The 18,952-nt window shown below is 44.1% G+C and overlaps 1 protein-coding gene and 1 long non-coding RNA gene across 11 annotated transcripts in view; one reads left to right on the top strand and one right to left on the bottom strand.

Moving 5' to 3' along the window:
• itgbl1 (integrin, beta-like 1) overlaps positions 1 to 18,952 on the bottom strand; it is a 40,942-nt gene that overhangs the window by 19,188 nt on the left and 2,802 nt on the right. For 6 of the 10 annotated variants that reach the window (XM_081720686.1, XM_081720688.1, XM_081720689.1 and 3 more), the window contains exons 3-7: positions 11,480 to 11,626; positions 10,496 to 10,618; positions 9,643 to 9,783; positions 7,555 to 7,695; positions 6,655 to 6,801 (exon numbers count right to left, since the gene is read on the bottom strand). In XM_081720686.1, coding sequence (XP_081576812.1) covers positions 6,655 to 6,801; positions 7,555 to 7,695; positions 9,643 to 9,783; positions 10,496 to 10,618; positions 11,480 to 11,626 — 699 coding nt within the window. Of the gene's footprint in view, positions 1 to 6,654; positions 6,802 to 7,554; positions 7,696 to 9,642; positions 9,784 to 10,495; positions 10,619 to 11,479; positions 11,627 to 17,568; positions 17,618 to 18,952 lie in introns of all 10 variants that reach the window. The other 4 variants (XM_081720691.1, XM_081720692.1, XM_081720687.1 and 1 more) reach the window with 3 other exon arrangements.
• LOC118240780 (uncharacterized) lies at positions 25 to 4,284 on the top strand. The gene is made up of 3 exons (XR_014125279.1): positions 25 to 1,971; positions 2,828 to 2,932; positions 3,355 to 4,284. It is a non-coding gene; the product is annotated as an uncharacterized LOC118240780 (long non-coding RNA).

Below are 18,952 nucleotides of genomic sequence, written 5' to 3'. Positions count from 1 at the left end.
GATATGGGGTCGAGTATTTCAGTCACAGCATACCTAGCAAATAATGTCATCACAGTTACATAAATCACTGGGTGTAACACTTTCAGACTGCAAAATGTCTTCACCATTTAAAAAAAAATCCAAGTAGACCGCATAGACATACTTCTGTGAATCTGAGTAGACCTGTCCAATTTGATTGCATACATTGAGCTTTCCAAGTAGATTGTATACAGAGATTTGGGCTGCAATATGCATATTTGAAAGCCAAATATATAATTTTCAGTCATGGTCCCCAGAGAGCAATGCCTGTGTTGGTGTCACAACAAACTCCTTCCTTCATGTTAACTCTCTTCCTTCAGTGAATATTAGCAATTCAACCTTTATAATGACATCATAGGAGGGTTATGTCTTGACCTCAAATTGGTCCTCCAGACGAAACATTGTCCAGGGCCAAGTTTCACATTAGATGGCCAGTGATATTTTTTTATGCTACAATGTCATATAAACTACATTTCCTACATTTTCCATCTGTGGAGGAGAGCTGCTAGCAAGTTGAGGCAGTGTCAAGCCTGCTTTGCAAACTTAGCAGAGTTGAGTAGGTAGAAGAGAACCGCGCTCGCGTCGCTGAGAGCTGACACCGGCGCTGCCTAGGGCGGTGCCGTCTTTGACAATAAATGACACTCAGGGCTCTCCGAGCTGGCACGGCACAACACCGTCTTCCTGCACCTAACCCGGCGTGAACCCAGTGAGGGGAGCCCAGACTGGCTTTTGCCTGCCACTTTACCACACCCACCCCTCTGCCTTTTATATGACAAGAGACAAATGTCAAGAGTCACAAGGATGTGCTGTTTTGAGGAAATATTGCATTGCCCGACAAAGGCATGTGAAGACATTCTAGGTGACGGAGGTTCAGGTGTTTGAACTGACTTAAATCTAAAATACGAGGCACATAAAGAGAGAGGTAATGGAAACACATGCCCTCTTGCTCATCGTTCATCTCCCTGCAATCAGGGCAAGGCAAGGTCTCCACCTAAACACAACATTCATATATGATTTTTAATTTTTTTTCTAGAAAGCCAGACTGGAAGAAACATCAAAATGTATGAATATTATTTACAGTTGAACATTTAAATGATTTCTGTAACACTCTAGCACTCTAACAATGATTTCTCTAACACTCTATTTCTCCAGTAAAATGCTATTTGGAAAAAAAAACAGGTTATAAATATCATATTTTCTCAATATTAGAGTCTTTTTATTTAAGTGACCACTTTCCCAGTGCTCAAATGTGCATAAACAAGAGATCCAATGGCCTTTGTCTTTAACATTCATCATTAGCTGTGGCTATACCAACAACTGCAAAGTACAACATGCAATAAGATTTTGGCAGTCTACGCTGCACATAGCTTGTATGACAGCATGCCTCTAGGAACCAAGTGATTTTACTCAGCAGTAAGACAAAGAGGACCTCTCAATTATTGTGCCTCCTTTGGAGATTTCCAGGTGTTTCAATTGTCACATTGTTGACAACTGCGTGAAGAACGCAGTGTATGCTGGTCCAGTTAAATTGTGTGTCCTAACAGTCTTGTTTTTACATGTTTTGTTAAGGAGAAGAGAGCCTCTCTCCTTTTCAGGGAGTTTGGGAATGTTCTCTGGCCTGGATTGTGTTATCTTCCAGCTTTTCCTCTGCTTTTTTTTTTTTTTTTTTTTCCTGCCTTTTTTTCAGACCTAGCCTTCGGAAGGCCTTCATCACCAGTGGGAAATGAGAGCCCGGCAGATTCACGTTCGGATGGGCTTCTGGAGGCATCCTCTAATCAGACTGCCATTCAAGTGCAGCCGCTATCAGGGGCCATGTGACTGTCACAATGGCAGGACGCCGCGCGCCGCACATACAAATAACGCAGGGTCGCAGCGACAAACTCAGCCAGGGCTGCTCTTCGTGCCGTGCCCCTGTGGCGAAAGGGAGCGCTTGTCTATTTTTAAAGCTGACAGGTAAGCGTGTCAAGGAAAAGTGATGTGAGTGAATGATATTGATAGGTTATAACCAAATTGTTTGATAAAGGGCTACGAATAAAACGTTGAAAGATCAGAATGATTCAAGAGCTGTAATAAGCAACACTTGCCAAAATAGCATCATAGACTTGGACTGTCTGAAACCACAGTGTGAAACAGTGGATTGCCCTTCATCCAGATGTGCTGATTGTTGGGGATTTGGCTTTGTTCTGGAGTCTGTTTAGGCTTTCTCGTGAATTGCTGTTTTGTCTTTGTTCGTAGAGAAAACTACCATCATGTAACTCCCAGAAAGAGTGATTGCAATCAGCACTAATTCAGCTGATTTGTTTTAAAAGTCTGCTCATCATGCCAGGCTGTTCCAGTAATATTTAGGATCCAGTCGCCATCTGTATGGAACACAAGTCTTCATCTTTACTCCCTGCTGAACAACTGCCTCAGAGAGCATTTGTTCCTGTGGTTACTGCGGGGCATATTCATACTCATAATCAAGATGTATTCTTTCTATGCAGTTTTTTTTTTTTCCCGGTCCAGCATATATTGAATACATCAGTGGGCTGAAGACTGAAGATATATGTCCTTCTGCTACAGCAGCCAGTTAGTTACTGCCTGACCGATGCTTCTTTTCAGTGTAGCTACTATATGCGAACGGCAAAGTTTCGATTAAAGCACCCTTACACACCACACATCAAAGGGCCTCAATACATATGGACAGTATTACTTTCTTTGGTGAAAAAGTTCCAGACTGTGGAGATCTCTTCAAAGAAGGTGTTTCCTTGAGGAAATTCCAGGCTTTAAAGAATGTGAATTATGCAAGCTTTTGACTTTTGCCTTTCAGGAAACCAAAACAAGCTTTACTGGTGGTCTCTGTCAGAGGTCGTAGTCTCTTGTCAGAGGCTTTTACAATGGCTGTTGGTCATTCCTATTGTACAAAACAAAACATGTGAGTATGTGAGTGAACAATCGTAGGTGGGATGATAATGCTGGAAAATTCCATATATGGAATACCAGCATCTGGGATTTAGTTATATAATCACACATTTTTGCATCAGGGCTATTATTTCAGCAATCTAACAATTAGTGAAAATATTTTGACTCTAAAAAGTAGTTCTGAGCTTGATTATTTGACTATTTTTAGGGATTAAGAAAGCGTTTGATCGGAATTATTATTTGAACCAGTGCACGTGTTAAATTTGCCAACCTTTCAATCTAGTTTAATTGGAATAATCATTCGTACCAGCGCATATGATACATGTGATTGCCAGCTGTTAAATCCGGTTTTGAAGAAGCTAATGCAGGCCCCCGATTTTAAAACATGTCAGTCAAACATGTATTCTGAACTGAAATCATCACCTTGATATGTAGTTCAGCGGGGCGATCTTGCAGCTGGTCTCGAGGCGTTTTGGGAACGTCCTGTCTTCGTCCCCTTGGCCAGGCTGACGGGGCCCATAATTGCGAGAGTGAAATGCAGAGTGGAGGAAACCTACATAATTACCTGCTGCCAGGCTAATGGATGCAAGCGTACAGACCCATAGCTCCAATCAAGGGTGAGATTCTGTGTAAACAGATGTATAAATCATCATTTGGGAGCCTCTCTTCAAAGTCCTCCCTGCAAATGAGGACGGGCAGTGAATCTGGGGCTTACTGACGTTATATAGACAAACCACAGAGGCCAGCAGACATATATTCCATAGAGCTGGGAGAGAAGAGCATAATTTAACATTCAGGGTTACATTTGAGAGGATTGTTTCCCAATTATTCACAGGTTTCCTTTGTCTGCTTTTCGTTTCCATTGTGCAGTGATGAAATAGTGTTCTGATTTAGAACACAGCCTAATGGAAAGACAGGCATTCATTACAGCATGCCCACGTGTTTGCAGAAGTAACTATAACACAGCAAAAACCCAAGCATTAAATCCAAAGTAAACACAACTATACAAACCTTCTTGAAGAGGATTTTTTTTTGTGGTAGATTAAATATCCTCCTCTGCAGAAGTAGTTTTAACTCTGCTTGTTTTGCAGCAAGTTAAGGTCATTTAAAGGTATTGCTAAAATAATAAAACATAATTAAATGTCCTAGCACTACCTAATATTTTTTTTTCTTTTCATGAACTTGCAGGAACTCACAAAATCTTTTCTCTCTACCCTGTGTTCCATCTTCTAAAAGCCAAACAGGCTGTAATGGTCAGAGATTTCCAGCTTTCCACTGCATGAGACTGTCTGGCTTGGCACATGTATGCAGCCCTGGATGCGTGGACAGGATCTGGTGCTCATGCACTGGCCCGTCGTCTGGCGTTTCCTCCAGGCCGTTCAAACCTGCAGGCCTGCTGCCAGAGGCAGCATTATTCCAGGTGCTGCTGATGGGATAGCCTGGCTTGGGCCAGCTGAAGATGAAATGCAGGCCAGTGCAAAGACCCTGACTCGGCCAGCCTGCGTTTGCTCTGTTCGTGCGCCTTTGGCGTCCCGCACTGTAATTTCCATCCCTTTGCATTCCAGCACAAAAATCAATGGCTTACTTTGGACAATGTTAAAGAGCACAAAGACCTAACAAAACGAGCTGTGTTTGTTTTAAAGGAGAGAATTCTGTAAACGAATGCCACACGATAAGACAGGAGCATTAAAGGAGCACCCTGATTTCAGAACAACAAAATGGTGAAAACTCAACTCCATTTAATATAAAGAGGAAGGAATGGGTGTGGATTTGCTGTTTCACATTCCCACACTAGGTTGTTGATGCGAGGACCAGTAGTCAGTCACATGATAAAACTTGTTTTGAAGCTATAATTGTTAGCATATGCTACCACCGGTTTCAGCCGCAACCTCAAAACTATTGATCTATTTAAGTAACAAAGTTTCTCTTCTGCGAGCCATCACCAGTAAGAATAGATTTTTAAGTGCAAACAAGCTAATGAACACAGTAGCATCTTGAAAATGTAAAAAGTGTGTGGATTCGAAAGAAGCAATTTTGCAGGCATTGCATTACAAATGGATAAATTATATAAAAAGATGAAGGATTATAGCCGGTGTAGTGGATTTATTATGTGCTGTAAAACAAAGCATATATACATTTGTAAACTGAGCTAAAATGATTCAGCTTCTGTTGTTCTAAATAGGAGTTACAATGCATATATCAGAGCAGAAGGTGCAAAGTACCACGGAGTACGTGAATGATGATTAGAGGACAGACGTAAAAGCTTTGTCGTTGTTCTTTTATTTTATAAATAATCCCATGGCAAGACAGAGTCCAATAAAGTGCATTACCCCCTGAGCATCTTTGGTGGAACGAGCCTATTAGTATGGCACCTTGCTATTCTTAGCCGGGAACAAAGGCAGTAACGCTCGTTTTGAGCACCTGTGGATGTTCTGACTCATCTGACAAGAGACTGCTCTTCATTGCATACCGAGACATCACTTAGGGATTTGGAGACCAATTCAAGCACAAAATAAGCTTAAGACAGGACAGCACAAAAACTAGGAGCCAATTAAAGACTCAATCAATCTAAATTGAAATGAATAGATTCATCAAACGCATGCTGCTGCAGACCGAGGCAAAGGCCTTAATCTCCGTTCACACACGGCAAACCCCATTGACGCCATCATCGGATTTGCATGGAAAGTGATACCACTGTAACAGGCAACAATGTGAGATGCAAACCATAACAGCCATGCAAGCTGCCTCTGCACTGAAGGCATGTGGGCGGCGCTCTGGTCGGGAGGCTGCTGGCATCAACACACTGCCTGCCACGTTTCTGACCACTTCTGCACTCCAACACGCTGCACCTCAGGGCAGATCAATCTGACTCATGCTCACAAGCCACCAAGCACAACCACATCCTCAGCTGTTACCTGTTCTTGACTGCTGCTATATCCTGTTAGCTGTGTGCCATATTGTTTGTTATTGTTTTTGTATTACACGTAAAGCTTTTTGTAGCTTAGTGCACGGCACTAATAAATTGTTTTTGATTTTTATTTGTTGTTATTGTTGTTGTTTTTGCATGAGCGAATTGCAGTAGACTTATTACAAATGACCACAGAAGTATTTCACATTTCAAAGCTCCAGCTGGGCTGTTTGTGTAATTAGGCAGTGTTGTGTACATGGTGGGTGATCAGAGGCCGATCTGACGGGTGGGCTCCGGTCCAGGAGGAGCGCTAGCTCGCGTCCAGCTGGGTCGGAACATTTATCACGCTCCATTAAATCTAGGACTTGAAGAACACATGGTGCATGAGCACCGTGGACACACATCCACGCAGAAGGCCAGAGGCTCACGTGCAGTATGCTGCTCATCGGAAGTTCATAGAGCACTGTTGTCTTACAGGGTTTGCACAGTTCTACCCTGCCAGAGTTTTTCCATTTTCTGTTGGAAGAGTCTCACATTTCACATTTTGTCTTGGCCAAAACGCCTGCAAAACCACACCTCCCTTTAACCGAGGCCACGATTTAGGCAGTTAGTCAAGCAGCGATCGAGGCAGTTCTTGAAGCTCTCCTTCAACAAACACCAGTGCAGAATTTACTAGCCTGCCACCCTCATGACTCAAGCATCATCTGAAGTCAGCTAATCCTCACAGAGGATGTGTGGAGTCGCCACAACTCCGGCTGAACCTTTGGCCTCGCAAATCCCAGTGGGGGAAGTGACTCTTCGGCATGTGCGTGTGAGGGCCGGGTTACCTCGGCCGAAGCAGGGCAGGCTGGAGCTGCCTCGGCACTTCTTCAGACTGGCCTCCGCCGAGAGGCCGCAGGAGAGAGGGTGCTCGCACTTCTTCCCCGTCCAGCCTTCTTTGCAGTTACACCTCCCGCAGTTACAGTGACCGTGACCTTCAGGAAATGGAAGAAAGAGGAGAACAGAAAGAAGAAGAAGAAGAAGAACAAGAGGAAGAGGAAGAAGAAGAAAGAAAGAAAGAAAAAGCCCAGAGAGCAGGATTTAGTGTTCCCAAAGGACAACTGATCGGCTTACCCTGCGCCTGCGGCTGCTATGGAGACTGGCACACATAATCCCGCCGTGCGTGGGCATGGTTGTGTGTCTGCGGACGCGTGGGTGCGCACGTCTTTGGCCAAACGCAACTCGTGGCTCGAGCTCAGAAGCGAACGCGAAAGTCGTGTGTGATCAAAGCGTGCCCCCTGTAATGTGGTCCCTCCTGACCTATGTAACTGTTCCAGCAAACACACAAAGTCCTGGCTGATTTGTTATCCCTCAATATCAGAAGCAGATGTCTTCATGGTTCCTTGTGTTTGGTTCATGAGCTCAAACAAATCTGCCAGGTCTGCATTTACTAGAGGAGGAACATGGGTGTAGTGGGTGCCATTCCGCCCCACCCTTTTAGCCAGTCAGCATTTCCACACTACATGTCAGACAGGGTGAGTAACAGAACATAATACTAGTTAACACACACTGTGCTTTTACGATGTTGCTCCCACATATATGCTACATCCCAGGGGGAAAAAGGTCATTTACTCCAAATCAGAATTTCAGAAGCTGTGTAGCCCTTGAATCAGTCCTCGGCATCTGAACGGACGATACGAAGGCAGGGCTGAAGATGGTGGAGCGCTAACGCGGAGGGACGGAGTTACCGGAGCAGAAATCGTCGGCGTATCTGTCGTATGTTGCATGGCAGTTCCTCTCGTCGCACTCGCAGGTGTCTCCGTGGATGTCACCCCAGTCTCCCGACGGGTCTACATCATAGCATGTACATTCCCCACATACGCACGTCCCTGCCAAGACAGACGGGAGGTGAGCTACGGTTAGCGCTCCTCAGACAGACCCAGCGGCCATGCAAGCCCAAGCCTACAGCCCGGACCGGGTGACAGAGAAAGGGGGAGATGCCTCCACCTGGGCATAACGCAACAGCTGCGCTGCTCGAAACCCCGTTTTGCCTCATCCGGCCCAGTGTGGGGACTCGCACAGGGAGCTGGGCCGTCTTCACGTGCACGTTTCTCACGTGCACAGGGTTTCTGCCGAGTCAGGCTTCCTGCTTCTCTTTCTGTCTTTACCTGTGTGTCTGTTTCAGCTTTTTCAAAGGGAGGGTGAATGCCTGCTTATTTTGCCGGTATTATTCATTTTTATTTAGAGCGAGTACTTACATGCCTGTTCGGTAGGTGATTCATAATGGTGACAATAGTACACTGACTATTATTTTCAAGACACTTTTCAATTTTTTCTGCCTCTTCAGGGCAGCTTTTGCAGCGTTTGAACCGCATACAATTGTTCAAAATGGATATTAATGTGAAGGTTTGGACGCATACGCTGTCCATTTGAAGGGCAAGCTATTTCTGGCATTAAGAGGTTGACTGGCTGGATGTGAGCGCGACGTTGGCATTTAACAAGATAGCAGCGAGAGCCGTCATCTGCAAAGCTGAATGGGTAATTGAAAGGTGGAAATGGAACATGGAGCACCGAAGAGACTGGCGTGCGTCGCTGGGCTTCGGCTCTGGAACAAACAGATGAGTGCTCTCTCGAAGCTACAACAGCCCTGCTCGGAGCCAAAAGCTCTGCTTTACAACTCAAAATGAGATTGAGTTGTATTCAGAAGTCTTAGAATGACTGGACGTAAAAGAAATATTTTGGTGGAATCTTTCCTTCTACCACAAGTTAGCAAAAAGCATTTTTGCTGCATGCTAAAAGACTTTGATTGTTATTGCAGCCCCAGCCCAAAACCTTTGCTAAGAGCAAACAATAAAGAAAGTTCCGGAGGTTCATATGTGTATTTTTTCATCAGTTACATTTTGAGTAAGGCATCAGTAACAGCAGGTTTTCCTGCATGAATAAAGGGTTAAATTAGCATTTCAATCTGAATCCTGAGTAAAAGCTTTAAGAAGCCTTCAAGAAGCAAAGAGGTCACTACCGTTAATGCAAATCACTGTTTCACTGTAAACACCTTTCGTTCGCGTCGAAAGGAACATGGAACACAGCAAGGTTAACAGAGGCTGGGAGCATTACTAGAGTCCAGTGCTACCGGATCACCTTTCAGAAAAGCAGCATGACATTAGCATGAGGCCATCCTGAATGAGCCTGACCTCCATTCCGGGGCCGTGTTCCGTTTGCTCGAGTACTGTTTTTTTCCCTCACTGGCAGGCACACCTGCAGCTCTGTGTGTGTATGAGAGAGCGACAGAGACATGTCGTATTGAATTGCATCAAACAGCAGAAAAATGCTGCAGGGCCAATTTTTTCTCCCCCCCGTTACAACGGCAAGCTTGTACTCTCAGGGGTAGACACTACGGAGCAATGTAGCAAGCAAATACAGAATGTTCTGTTTAGATATAATTACTGGGCCATGTATTCTTAAAGGAGAGAGCCACCGCCGTCTGATGGACGCGCACAGCACTTCAGCGTGCCCAGGAATTCAGCTTCGCGATCAGGCCGTCACTCACCACACCCAAGTCGATTTCTGCTGTGCTGTAAGCAGTTTCTCTAATCAAGTGACACCCTGGAAAATCCCTTTCCCCACTCACAGCTTTTTACTTCCCCCCCTACTCCCAGTGGTGGTCTGGGAACAGAGCCAAAAGCTCTCCTCTATATCACTCATCTATGGCCTTCTGTCGGAAAAAAACCTCTCTCCCGTAACCCTAGAATGCTGCACGTCCTTGCAATAGTGCCTCCGCCAGCTAACGAGCCGGCGTGTCGGGAGTGGAGAGGCACGTGCTGTCGGGGAAGACTGACCTCTGTTGCTGCAGATCTTGCCGTCCAGCGACGTGCATTGCCGCTTGCTCTCCCATGGGCTGATGTCGCACTGGAATTCACATTTATCTCCATGCCAACCGGCCGAGCAGTAACAGTTTCCACAGTAACACTTCCCATGGCCTGCAACCAAAAATGGCAGGAAAGAGAACAGGGGTGTCAGAATCGCATGGCTCTCCCACGTTATCTCTTGCTACCACACTGGAACTACGACTATGGCATTCTGTGCACACAGTCATTCTGGCTTTATTAATTGAAACCTGCGAAGTATAGTATAGCGAATATATTCCCTGTACAACCTGGGTAGCAAAAGATAGATTATGCATTTCTCAAATAAAATCACAGTCCAGTTACGTAAAATGGACCATCTGTGGTTGCAAATTTTTCTAAATTACCATACGAGGTGAATTACTGGCCCAAGGCCCATCACCTTGAGGTGAATGAGTAGCATTTTGTGTAGCTTTATTACTTTATTACCAATTAACCTTGGCAAAAGTTTAGTACTGTCCTCATAAGGCAACAGCAGGTTAAAGGAGAAGCCATTTCATTCCCTTCTTTAGTAGAAAAGCCATAACTACTACTTAATCTAGGACTGTTACTAATCGACTACATACTAGATTGTGTTCTCTTCGTCAGAGCGTTCTAACATTTGATTAGAGTTTGTTTGAAATTACTCCTGCCAGTGTCGGTCCATCCGCTTTGGGTCAGGTTTAAACATTCAGTGTTAAACAACAGAAAAGGAACTTCACAAAGAACAAAGTTCTGCTGTAGTTTGCAGGCCTTATGTGGTAATGCGACGTGGGCAGTCTGAGGGCGATTGTGTAGCGAGGCATACCTCCACACACCTCTCCCGTGTCCTCGTCCATGCATTGGCTGTCGTCGCACTCACAGTGCCGGCCGGTGACGAGGGCTTTGCCATCGGGGTCATGGCACACGCATCTACCGCACTGACACTTTCCTGTTGGTCATACATGTATGCGCACACACACACGGACGTGCACGTGCACACATACGCACACAAGCATGTGCCCACACACACGCAGACAAACACACGCATGCACACATACACACACAATCCAGAGGTATCAGACAGCATCATTTGCCACTTAATACATGGATGCAGAACGCTCATATGTAAATACACAAGCATACACACACGGATGACACACAAGCACATATAACCAGACATCTGAAACAAGTCCATGCAGAGAATAATCATGATAACAGACATACAAACATGCATAAATATGTCACACTGTGCACGTGTTGGTTGACACATGCACGGTGTGACACATTTGTGCATGTTTAGCGTCTCACTCCTACTACCCAGTCTCAAGGAGAGATGTAGGCAGGGTCACTAAGGTAACAACACTATTCTGGGAGTACTTACTGAGCTCAGTATGCTTCCATATACACACATGCACTGGCAGTTCACGTTCCCTGTAAGCATTTTAACGAAAACTGGACTGATAATGGACAGATAGTAACTGCCAGAAACATTTCCTCAGGCCCTCTACCAAAGGACATGACTCGACAGCTTCCAAGTTTTAGAAATTTTCTGTTCATTTTATACAAATCTTGTGGACAGAGTGTGCTGGCACTTAGCTGCATGTCTTAACACAGGGGTACACGGTACCACATTCCCTGTTTACACACATCCCAACTCATCACTTATTCCCAGTTTATTATGTTTGTTAGCTGGTGGATGGGCACAGACAACTGCTTTGGTCTCCTGCCATCCTGAGCATCCTTCTGCGCCAGCACACCCTGGCACCCTGGCAGGTGGCTGAAGCTGTGTGCTGTCTGGCCGTCTTCTGACCTGCCTTGGAGCACACCACCCCCTGAGCGTCGCGGCACATCTCTCTGCTCTCTCGTCCTGAAAGCTGGCAGCTCTCTGGGTGCTGGCACGCTTCCCCCGACCAGCCGTCTTCACACAGGCATTTACCACAGTCGCATATGCCGTGACCTGCCATTACAAAGAGCATGCACACAAGCACTTTACGGTCATCGATTGTTTTGAGTGGAAGTTTTCTTATAGGCAGGCATGATGCGGTCGCCCGGTGTGAAAATGAAACGGCAGGATGTCACTGAGGGAAATGACATGGGTGGTGCACACAAGCCCAGAAGGGAATCGATATGATTAGTTTCAGATTTGTAAGGCCATTGGAGAGGAAGTAATGGGCAGTGTGATGTACACCCCAACAAACTTTATTCTCGCTGGGTTCAGTAGGAACCCCTTTAATGTGTTTGTGTGTGCGCGCGCACATGCGTATTAGGAGTGCAGCAAACTGTCATTTCAGTAATCGACTGAATGATCTCCACTATTCCCATTTTCTTCCATTGTAAGTGATCTATTTTTTGTATGTAATCGAATAAAATATTTTAATATATATTGTGTCTCTATAAAATTACAAATCCACACTGTTACCCACTGAATGGTCTAATATACAGACCATTTGGACAATACCACAAAATACTCTTTAAAACAACCCAGTTGCCTGTAACCATGTACTGGAAATGATTTTGATTTTAGTATTGTGTTCGCTGAATATATTGTGGATTGTTTCACAAGAATATATTCTTGAGTATTAACAAATATATAATGAAATACAAACAACAAATCTAAACAAGTAATGGTTTATTTAAAACCCCTCCTGGATGTTGCTCCACCCTTCCTAGATGTTCCTGCACCCCACCTGGATGTTGCTCCACCCTTCCTAGATGTTCCTGCACCCCACCTGGATGTTGCTCCACCCCTCCTAGATGTTCCTGCACCCCTCCTGGATGTTGCTCCACCCCTCCTAGATGTTCCTGCACCGCTCCTGGATGTTGCTTCACCCCTCCTGGGTGTTGCTTCACCCCTCCTAGATGTTCCTGCACCCCTCCTGGATGTTTCTCCACACCTCCTGGATGTTGCTGCACACCTCCAGGATATTGCTGCTGAGTAGACTGCTTTTGCCCCAGGCTGGAGTATCACAAGCTTCACTGCTTCATCATTAGAGGAGAAGGGATTATATAACCATGTCAGGGAAATGAATGCACCAAGAAATGCATTTGCTTTTCACAGAGTTTTAAGGATCTTTAAAGATGAAGACGTCGGTGGCACACAAATATAGGGAGCTCAGTTTGATCGTGCTCTTGTGAAGCTTGGCTGCTTGTGTAACAGCGACATCGGGGCCATGGTAATGTCCTTTGCCCATGGTAACATTGAGCACTTCAATACAGTCTGCAGTTTTAAAGTTCGTTATGCCGCCCAGCACTGATGCTGCAAGACAAAACACAACTGATGCTAAACTGGCCTCTTTCAATCCAGACGGACCCATGTTGAACATGTGCTGTAAAACGTAAGCAATTTAAAAGTCTTTCTCCTTTTTTTTGGGGATCTCTACCATGTTCTAATAGCCTGCTCATTATTCATGGTTTTCACAGTCCCCATGAAAAAGAAAGAGCAAAAAGACAAAAAATCAGCAGACTTCATATGCTGCAGATACGCTGTTGAATAATGAATTATAAATTCGGCTTCTTGTCTTTTGCTGCAGCTGGTAGTGCCATCTTCAATCACTCTGTTTTTTAATCCTTTGGGTAAATCTGATGTGGTCTTCAGGGGCTATCCATCAGTCTTTAACAATAGCCTTGTTCTGCCACTGTACTCATTACTGGAGTACTCTAGCTGTGTCTCCCAGTTGTTCGGTGTTTTATGGCTAATCTTGAAGTACAGGCAAGAATTAGACCAATAGAAAATGGAGAAGCCACCTAAATTGAGCTCTATAAAAGGAAAGCAAATGGCTGTTAAAAATGTTTAAGACAAAGGGTGTCTATAGCATAAAAAAAAAAAAGATCTGGCATCCCTTCTGGAATTGCTTTGATGTGGTAGGTTTGCTAAAACTCCCAGTAATGTGATTTTAATTACCACTTCATCCCCTTAATCACCACTTCTTTAAAGTGCAGGCAACTGAAAAAGCCAATCAAATCATTGTCATCATCGTATTTTTGATGTGACAATTTCCGCGTGTGATTACCGATGATTACTGAGCCTTTCACTGTGAACGAATGCACCAGAGAAGACAACACAGAACGCAGCAGGCCTTGGTGCTCACTATAGCTCCCAATGGCAGGTAGTATCTCCTCTGTTTAGTGTTTTCTACTGCCACTGTCTTCACATCAATGAAAGTGTCATTCATTCCAGTCTCTGAGCCTACAAGAAGAGCCAGGCGCTTTGACATGTTAATTGGCACCCACTCACTACTCGGAGGAAATGTGGGCCTCTCGCTCTCCCATGTGTCTGCACTCCCATTCTTTGGGAGCTCTAATTTACCCTCTAGCCAGTGGGGAGGTCGGCGTGTGTGAGCGTGGCTTGGTGGACTAGAACAGCATCGCAACGCCCCTGGACTGGATGACTCACCCAGAACAACTGTGTTAACAGTGTTAATAGGCTATGCATCCTCTGCAGATAAACTGGAGATGAGTGAGTCATCTCAGATGCTAATAGTCATTTAGCTTTCCAGCTGGACGTTCTCTTTGGAACTGCAGAATTTAAGTGTGAGGAAGCCAGATGAAGATGTTATTGGTGATAGTTACAAGTGTGGATGGAGAGGAATAGTAACGGAAACTGCTTGACTGGACAACGTGATTAGATGACATGATGTTGTCTGTCGGGGTTTTTGTGGTGTCTCTGATGTGCAGTAGTGCTCTTCTCTGAAAAAAAGGTTATCTTAAGGGAGTGCTGACACTCTCCGACCAGGCCAAATATCTGTAGCTGTATTGGGTGAGCTGGGCTGTTTTTTCCTTTGTTTCAGAATACAGCCTTTACAAAAGTTTTTCTTTCTCTTTTTGACAAAGCATATGCTATTTATCCAAGTTAACTGGAACTGGCTACGACGGCCTCGTCGACATTAAACTCAGATATGATTTGAGCTCAGATAATGCCACCAAAATGATACCCAGATCTTTATTTGAAATTGTAACATGGCAATGACTTCAGACACAGCAATTATGCTCGTGATTGGATTATGCAATAAAAACGATTGCTCTGATTAGCTATCTACACGAAAGGTGATTGAATATGAGGCCATTTTCTACTTCACTGAGATTAATGAGTGTAACATTCCGGAGTCTGTGGAGTTATGAAGTGTACATTAAAGACATTTATGAGGTTGTTTCCAAAAATCCAAAATCATAAGACATGGCTTATGACGCAATGTCGGCAAATCTCTAACTCCAAATAGGTAGACTCTGGCAAAAACTGAACATACTAGGAAGCGGGAAGAACTAGGAACGAAATGCGGACTATATGCACTGACAGACGTAACAAGTGAGGCACAGGCGCAACAGACGATCAGAAGAAGGAGGCCAGGGTGGAGGCATGGCAGAACCGTTCCAGACAGGAGCAGAGGAAACGCTGCTAAATTTGTGACAGCATATCGCTCAGTATTTAGTGATATCTTTATAGCAGATGAATATTACACGGTGCTGTAGTGTCATGTTTTCCCCAATGGAATCCCTTCACTGGCAACACCCAAGGCCTAATACTGGCCCTTTAATGAGTAAAAGTAAGGAAACCAATTTCTGTGTTGTAATTTGTCACCCTGCACAGGAGCTCATCCTTTGAGGAGTGTCGGTTGAGCTGTGCTTATAACACAAGGCAGATTTCAGCCAGGCAATTATTCGGCTCTTGTTCTTCACTTATTTTGTGTGGCCAAGCGTGAAATGATTGCAAGGCGCGTTGTGCTCTGCTGTGACTGGGAGGAGGGGCTCCTGTCCGGGGCAGGAGCTCGGCTCAGCTCCTCCACACCTGCCCCAAGCTTAAACCACACCACACGGCCATGATGAGGGGTGCCAGGGAGCCTGCTGTCTGTAGCAAGATCACATTACATTCAGACTAAATATAGTATGAATTACTGCTCTGGGGTTCAGCAATACCACACACCCACAGATGACCAGTAGACTAAGGTGCTGAATTTCTCGTCTCATTGTGCTTAAAGTATTATTACACAGAACTGGTTGAAAGAGAAAATCAGGCACAACGAAATATAGCTCGATTTAAAAGTCACAGCTAAGCTTTTATGAATAAACACAAAAAAATATTCCAGGCTCAGGGCTGAATTACAAGAGAACATGGTGAAATCTAGCGCTTTTTCAGGTATGTGCTATCACCAGAAATTATCAGTAAAAGTAAAGAAAACCTTTACGGACAACTAAATGAAACTAATCCCAGTGGATTTCATCACTACCAGTCATAAAAGATTTCACTAGTGGACCTATAAGCTTTACGGTTTGAATTATTCTGCTACAGCACCACCGGTGTTGTGCTAAATGCCCAAAGAGGACCTTGAGAAGACCCTTAGACATGCATGACAACTACTTTCTTCTCGCCAGCCCGAGTAAGGGCGGGGTTTCCTAGCGCACTGGTGGCCAAAGCAGATACTTGCCCAGAGGGCCGATGACCTTTCGCTGCATTTCAAAGTACAGCTCTATCCTGCTGCTTCTGCTGCCCACACTATAAACCTCTTCCCTTGGGCCTGCCAGGGCCCATATGCTAGCTCACCGGTAGCATAAACACTGCTGTTACCCCTGTACTCCAAAACAACACCATGTACCAGTAGAAACATATTTACCCCCAGCATGTACAGAGTGTTACTGTTCCACTCCAGCTGAGCTATAGTTAGGGCAGCTTCCATCAACACAGCTATCATCATCAAGTGGAGGATCTTCCAACTTCACTGGGTCAACAAATGCATGCTGGAGTTCTGAATTAAGGATAAGACAATGCACCACACTGTCTGTGTGATATACTGAGTAATTAGAGCATTCTGGGTAATAACTGCATAGTGTTTTCAGGATAACAGTTGTGTAATAGTGGAAACTAACAGGAATCATTTTCATTTGTCTGAAAGTGTTTTTTACTGAGACGTTCAACATCACTCCTCTACATCTTGGTATACACAGTTAGCTCTGAAATCCCCACACTAGTCATTCAGCATCTGAGATGTAGAGAACTAAAGCTCTTTGGTATAACGGCAAATGGCAGCAAAGAGGATCCAGTGTATATCTGAAGGATCACACCTTGCTGTTAACCACCAATTAAAATTGTAGTCTCTTCACAATCCTGAAGTTGCATTCAGGTTTTAATCTCTTATGCACTCTTTGCTAGAAGACCCACAGAGCTTTATGAGTGGAGCTATTGAACTCTGGCCCTTAGTAAAACAAAAAGATCTCAAAACAAATTCCTGACAGAACTCAGCTGGAAGCAGAAAACATGGAACGGTTCAATTTCTGTTATGTCCAAAAGAGCAAAGTCACTTTAAGTTGTGTCTGTAACAAATTATAAACATAGAATTTTCTTTTCCAGTGTCGCAAAGCCAAGTACATTGAAAACCCAGACTGACCAAATAGTTTCATAAATAGTCTAATAAATCTAATACCCAACTTTGCCATTAAAATGTTTATTCACACCTTTACATCTTTACGCAAGTGTCAGCTGTAGTACATGTTGTAAAGCACTTTTTAGGTTATTTAGGGGTGCTGTCCAGATGATAGCACTTAGCGCACCCTTGGTAGATAAAGCAAAAACAGGGCATTACACGCAGGGCCAGCCCTAGGTCAGGGTGAGTATATTGCGGGCTGGGGGGTTATAACAGGCTCTGCAGATGGAAAAGAGCTGCACTGAGGAAGATCAGAGACAGAGGAGCCAAGCCTTTTCACATGGCCTCATCCAAACCCAGCTAACTTGAGCAGAGAAGGAGAAAATATCTGCCACGTGGAATGTCTTCCTTATAAAGCGAAAACAGAGCCAAAGATAAAACCGGTCATATAAAAAAAAGGCTAAAAACAATCATTTCTATGCCCACAAGTGGGTCACAATTAAGTAAAGTCATGTAGCAGTATTTTTTTGTGGTTTTGTGGTCTTGCCTTTTGTAGCTTGTCTGCTCATTGTTGATTTGTAGTTTAGGGGGCTCATCTGGAAACAAACAAGACAAGAACGAAATATGCGGAACTGCCTGAAAAATGATGCCAAAAGAAAAGAAAAGATGGTGTCTGTGACCAAATGTGATATTTATGCACCAGAGCCAAATGTTGAAGCCTTAAGGTTAGTCAGCTATAGAAATAAGCACAAATAATAATGCCAATTATAGAAATGTGTCTTGACAGTTGACAAGAGAGATAAGACTTTTTCAGTGGTAACAGAGACATGAAAGACAACAGATATTACTGGCTTTTATAAGCCAATTTCTAAAGCAATATATTTCTAAAATGTATCGTTTACCTCAAGATGCCCGACCTTGTTACACTCTGAAATGCTGGTGATTTCTCCTACAGTTACTGGATGAGAGGCCTGCAACATGCAGGCTTTTATAGAGTAACTTTCGCTTGCCATATTTACAAACAAGCCAAATGAAATTTGCTCCATAAATAGTATAAATGATCTTTTTGCACTAGAACATCATGGGTCATTGCTCTTTCCACTCCTAACAACTCAGGCTATGATAAAGATCGCAGAGATTGTGCAAAGATTCAATAATGGTGTCATTATTGTCTGCAATCCTTATTCCTACATCATAAACATGTCTCCTCTTTGTACTTACATCATAAATAACCTCTAGCTTTTAGTTGCTTGAGGAGCGCGTAACATCCTTTGCACTGAAATTATTTGTGTTGATAATGGTCAGCATTTAACTAGCTAATGGCAGGCATCTGGTTAGAAAGACGAGACACGCAGTGTTTTGCCTGAACCAGTTACTGATTAGGTCTGACGTTAGTACACAGAAAGTCCCGTTCCATATGTGGCCTCCATTTGCAGTGTGCACAACTGCGAATGAAATCCTATTATCAGCCAGCTGCCCAAGCTCGCACTGAGGGCTGGGCGAAGCTAATGAGCTCTTCAGTAGCTCACAACCTGTCTCCGCAAATAAATCACTCGCCCTGTCTCCACACATCTCCATTAGTGTTCCTCAGCACCTATACTGTCCCACTGAGCAGACCGCGGGTGGAACAAAAAGCAGAGGAGTGTTTTTGCCAAAATCCTTCAGGTGGAACCTTATTTTCAAGGGCACAGAACAAACAAACAGCCCACTCTGAACAAACGGCTCTGTTTTTACACTTCTTTGATGCCTAATCAGTTTTTTCTAAATGCATTTGTAAAATGCCAAGATGACTGACATGACATACAAGTGGACACAATGACACTAGCACACTAGCTAAAGCAGATTTAAACACTAACTAATAATGACATGTAGGAGTTTGCTTCCAGTAACACAAATCCTTTGATCCTCAAGTTGCCTATGATGTTTTGAGA

The sequence above is a fragment of the Electrophorus electricus genome, chromosome 9 (assembly GCF_041902795.1).
Source record: "Electrophorus electricus isolate QZ-2024a chromosome 9, ASM4190279v1, whole genome shotgun sequence".
NCBI classification, from domain to species: Eukaryota; Metazoa; Chordata; class Actinopteri; order Gymnotiformes; family Gymnotidae; genus Electrophorus; species Electrophorus electricus.
This window is presented reverse-complemented; position numbering and strand designations above follow the sequence as displayed.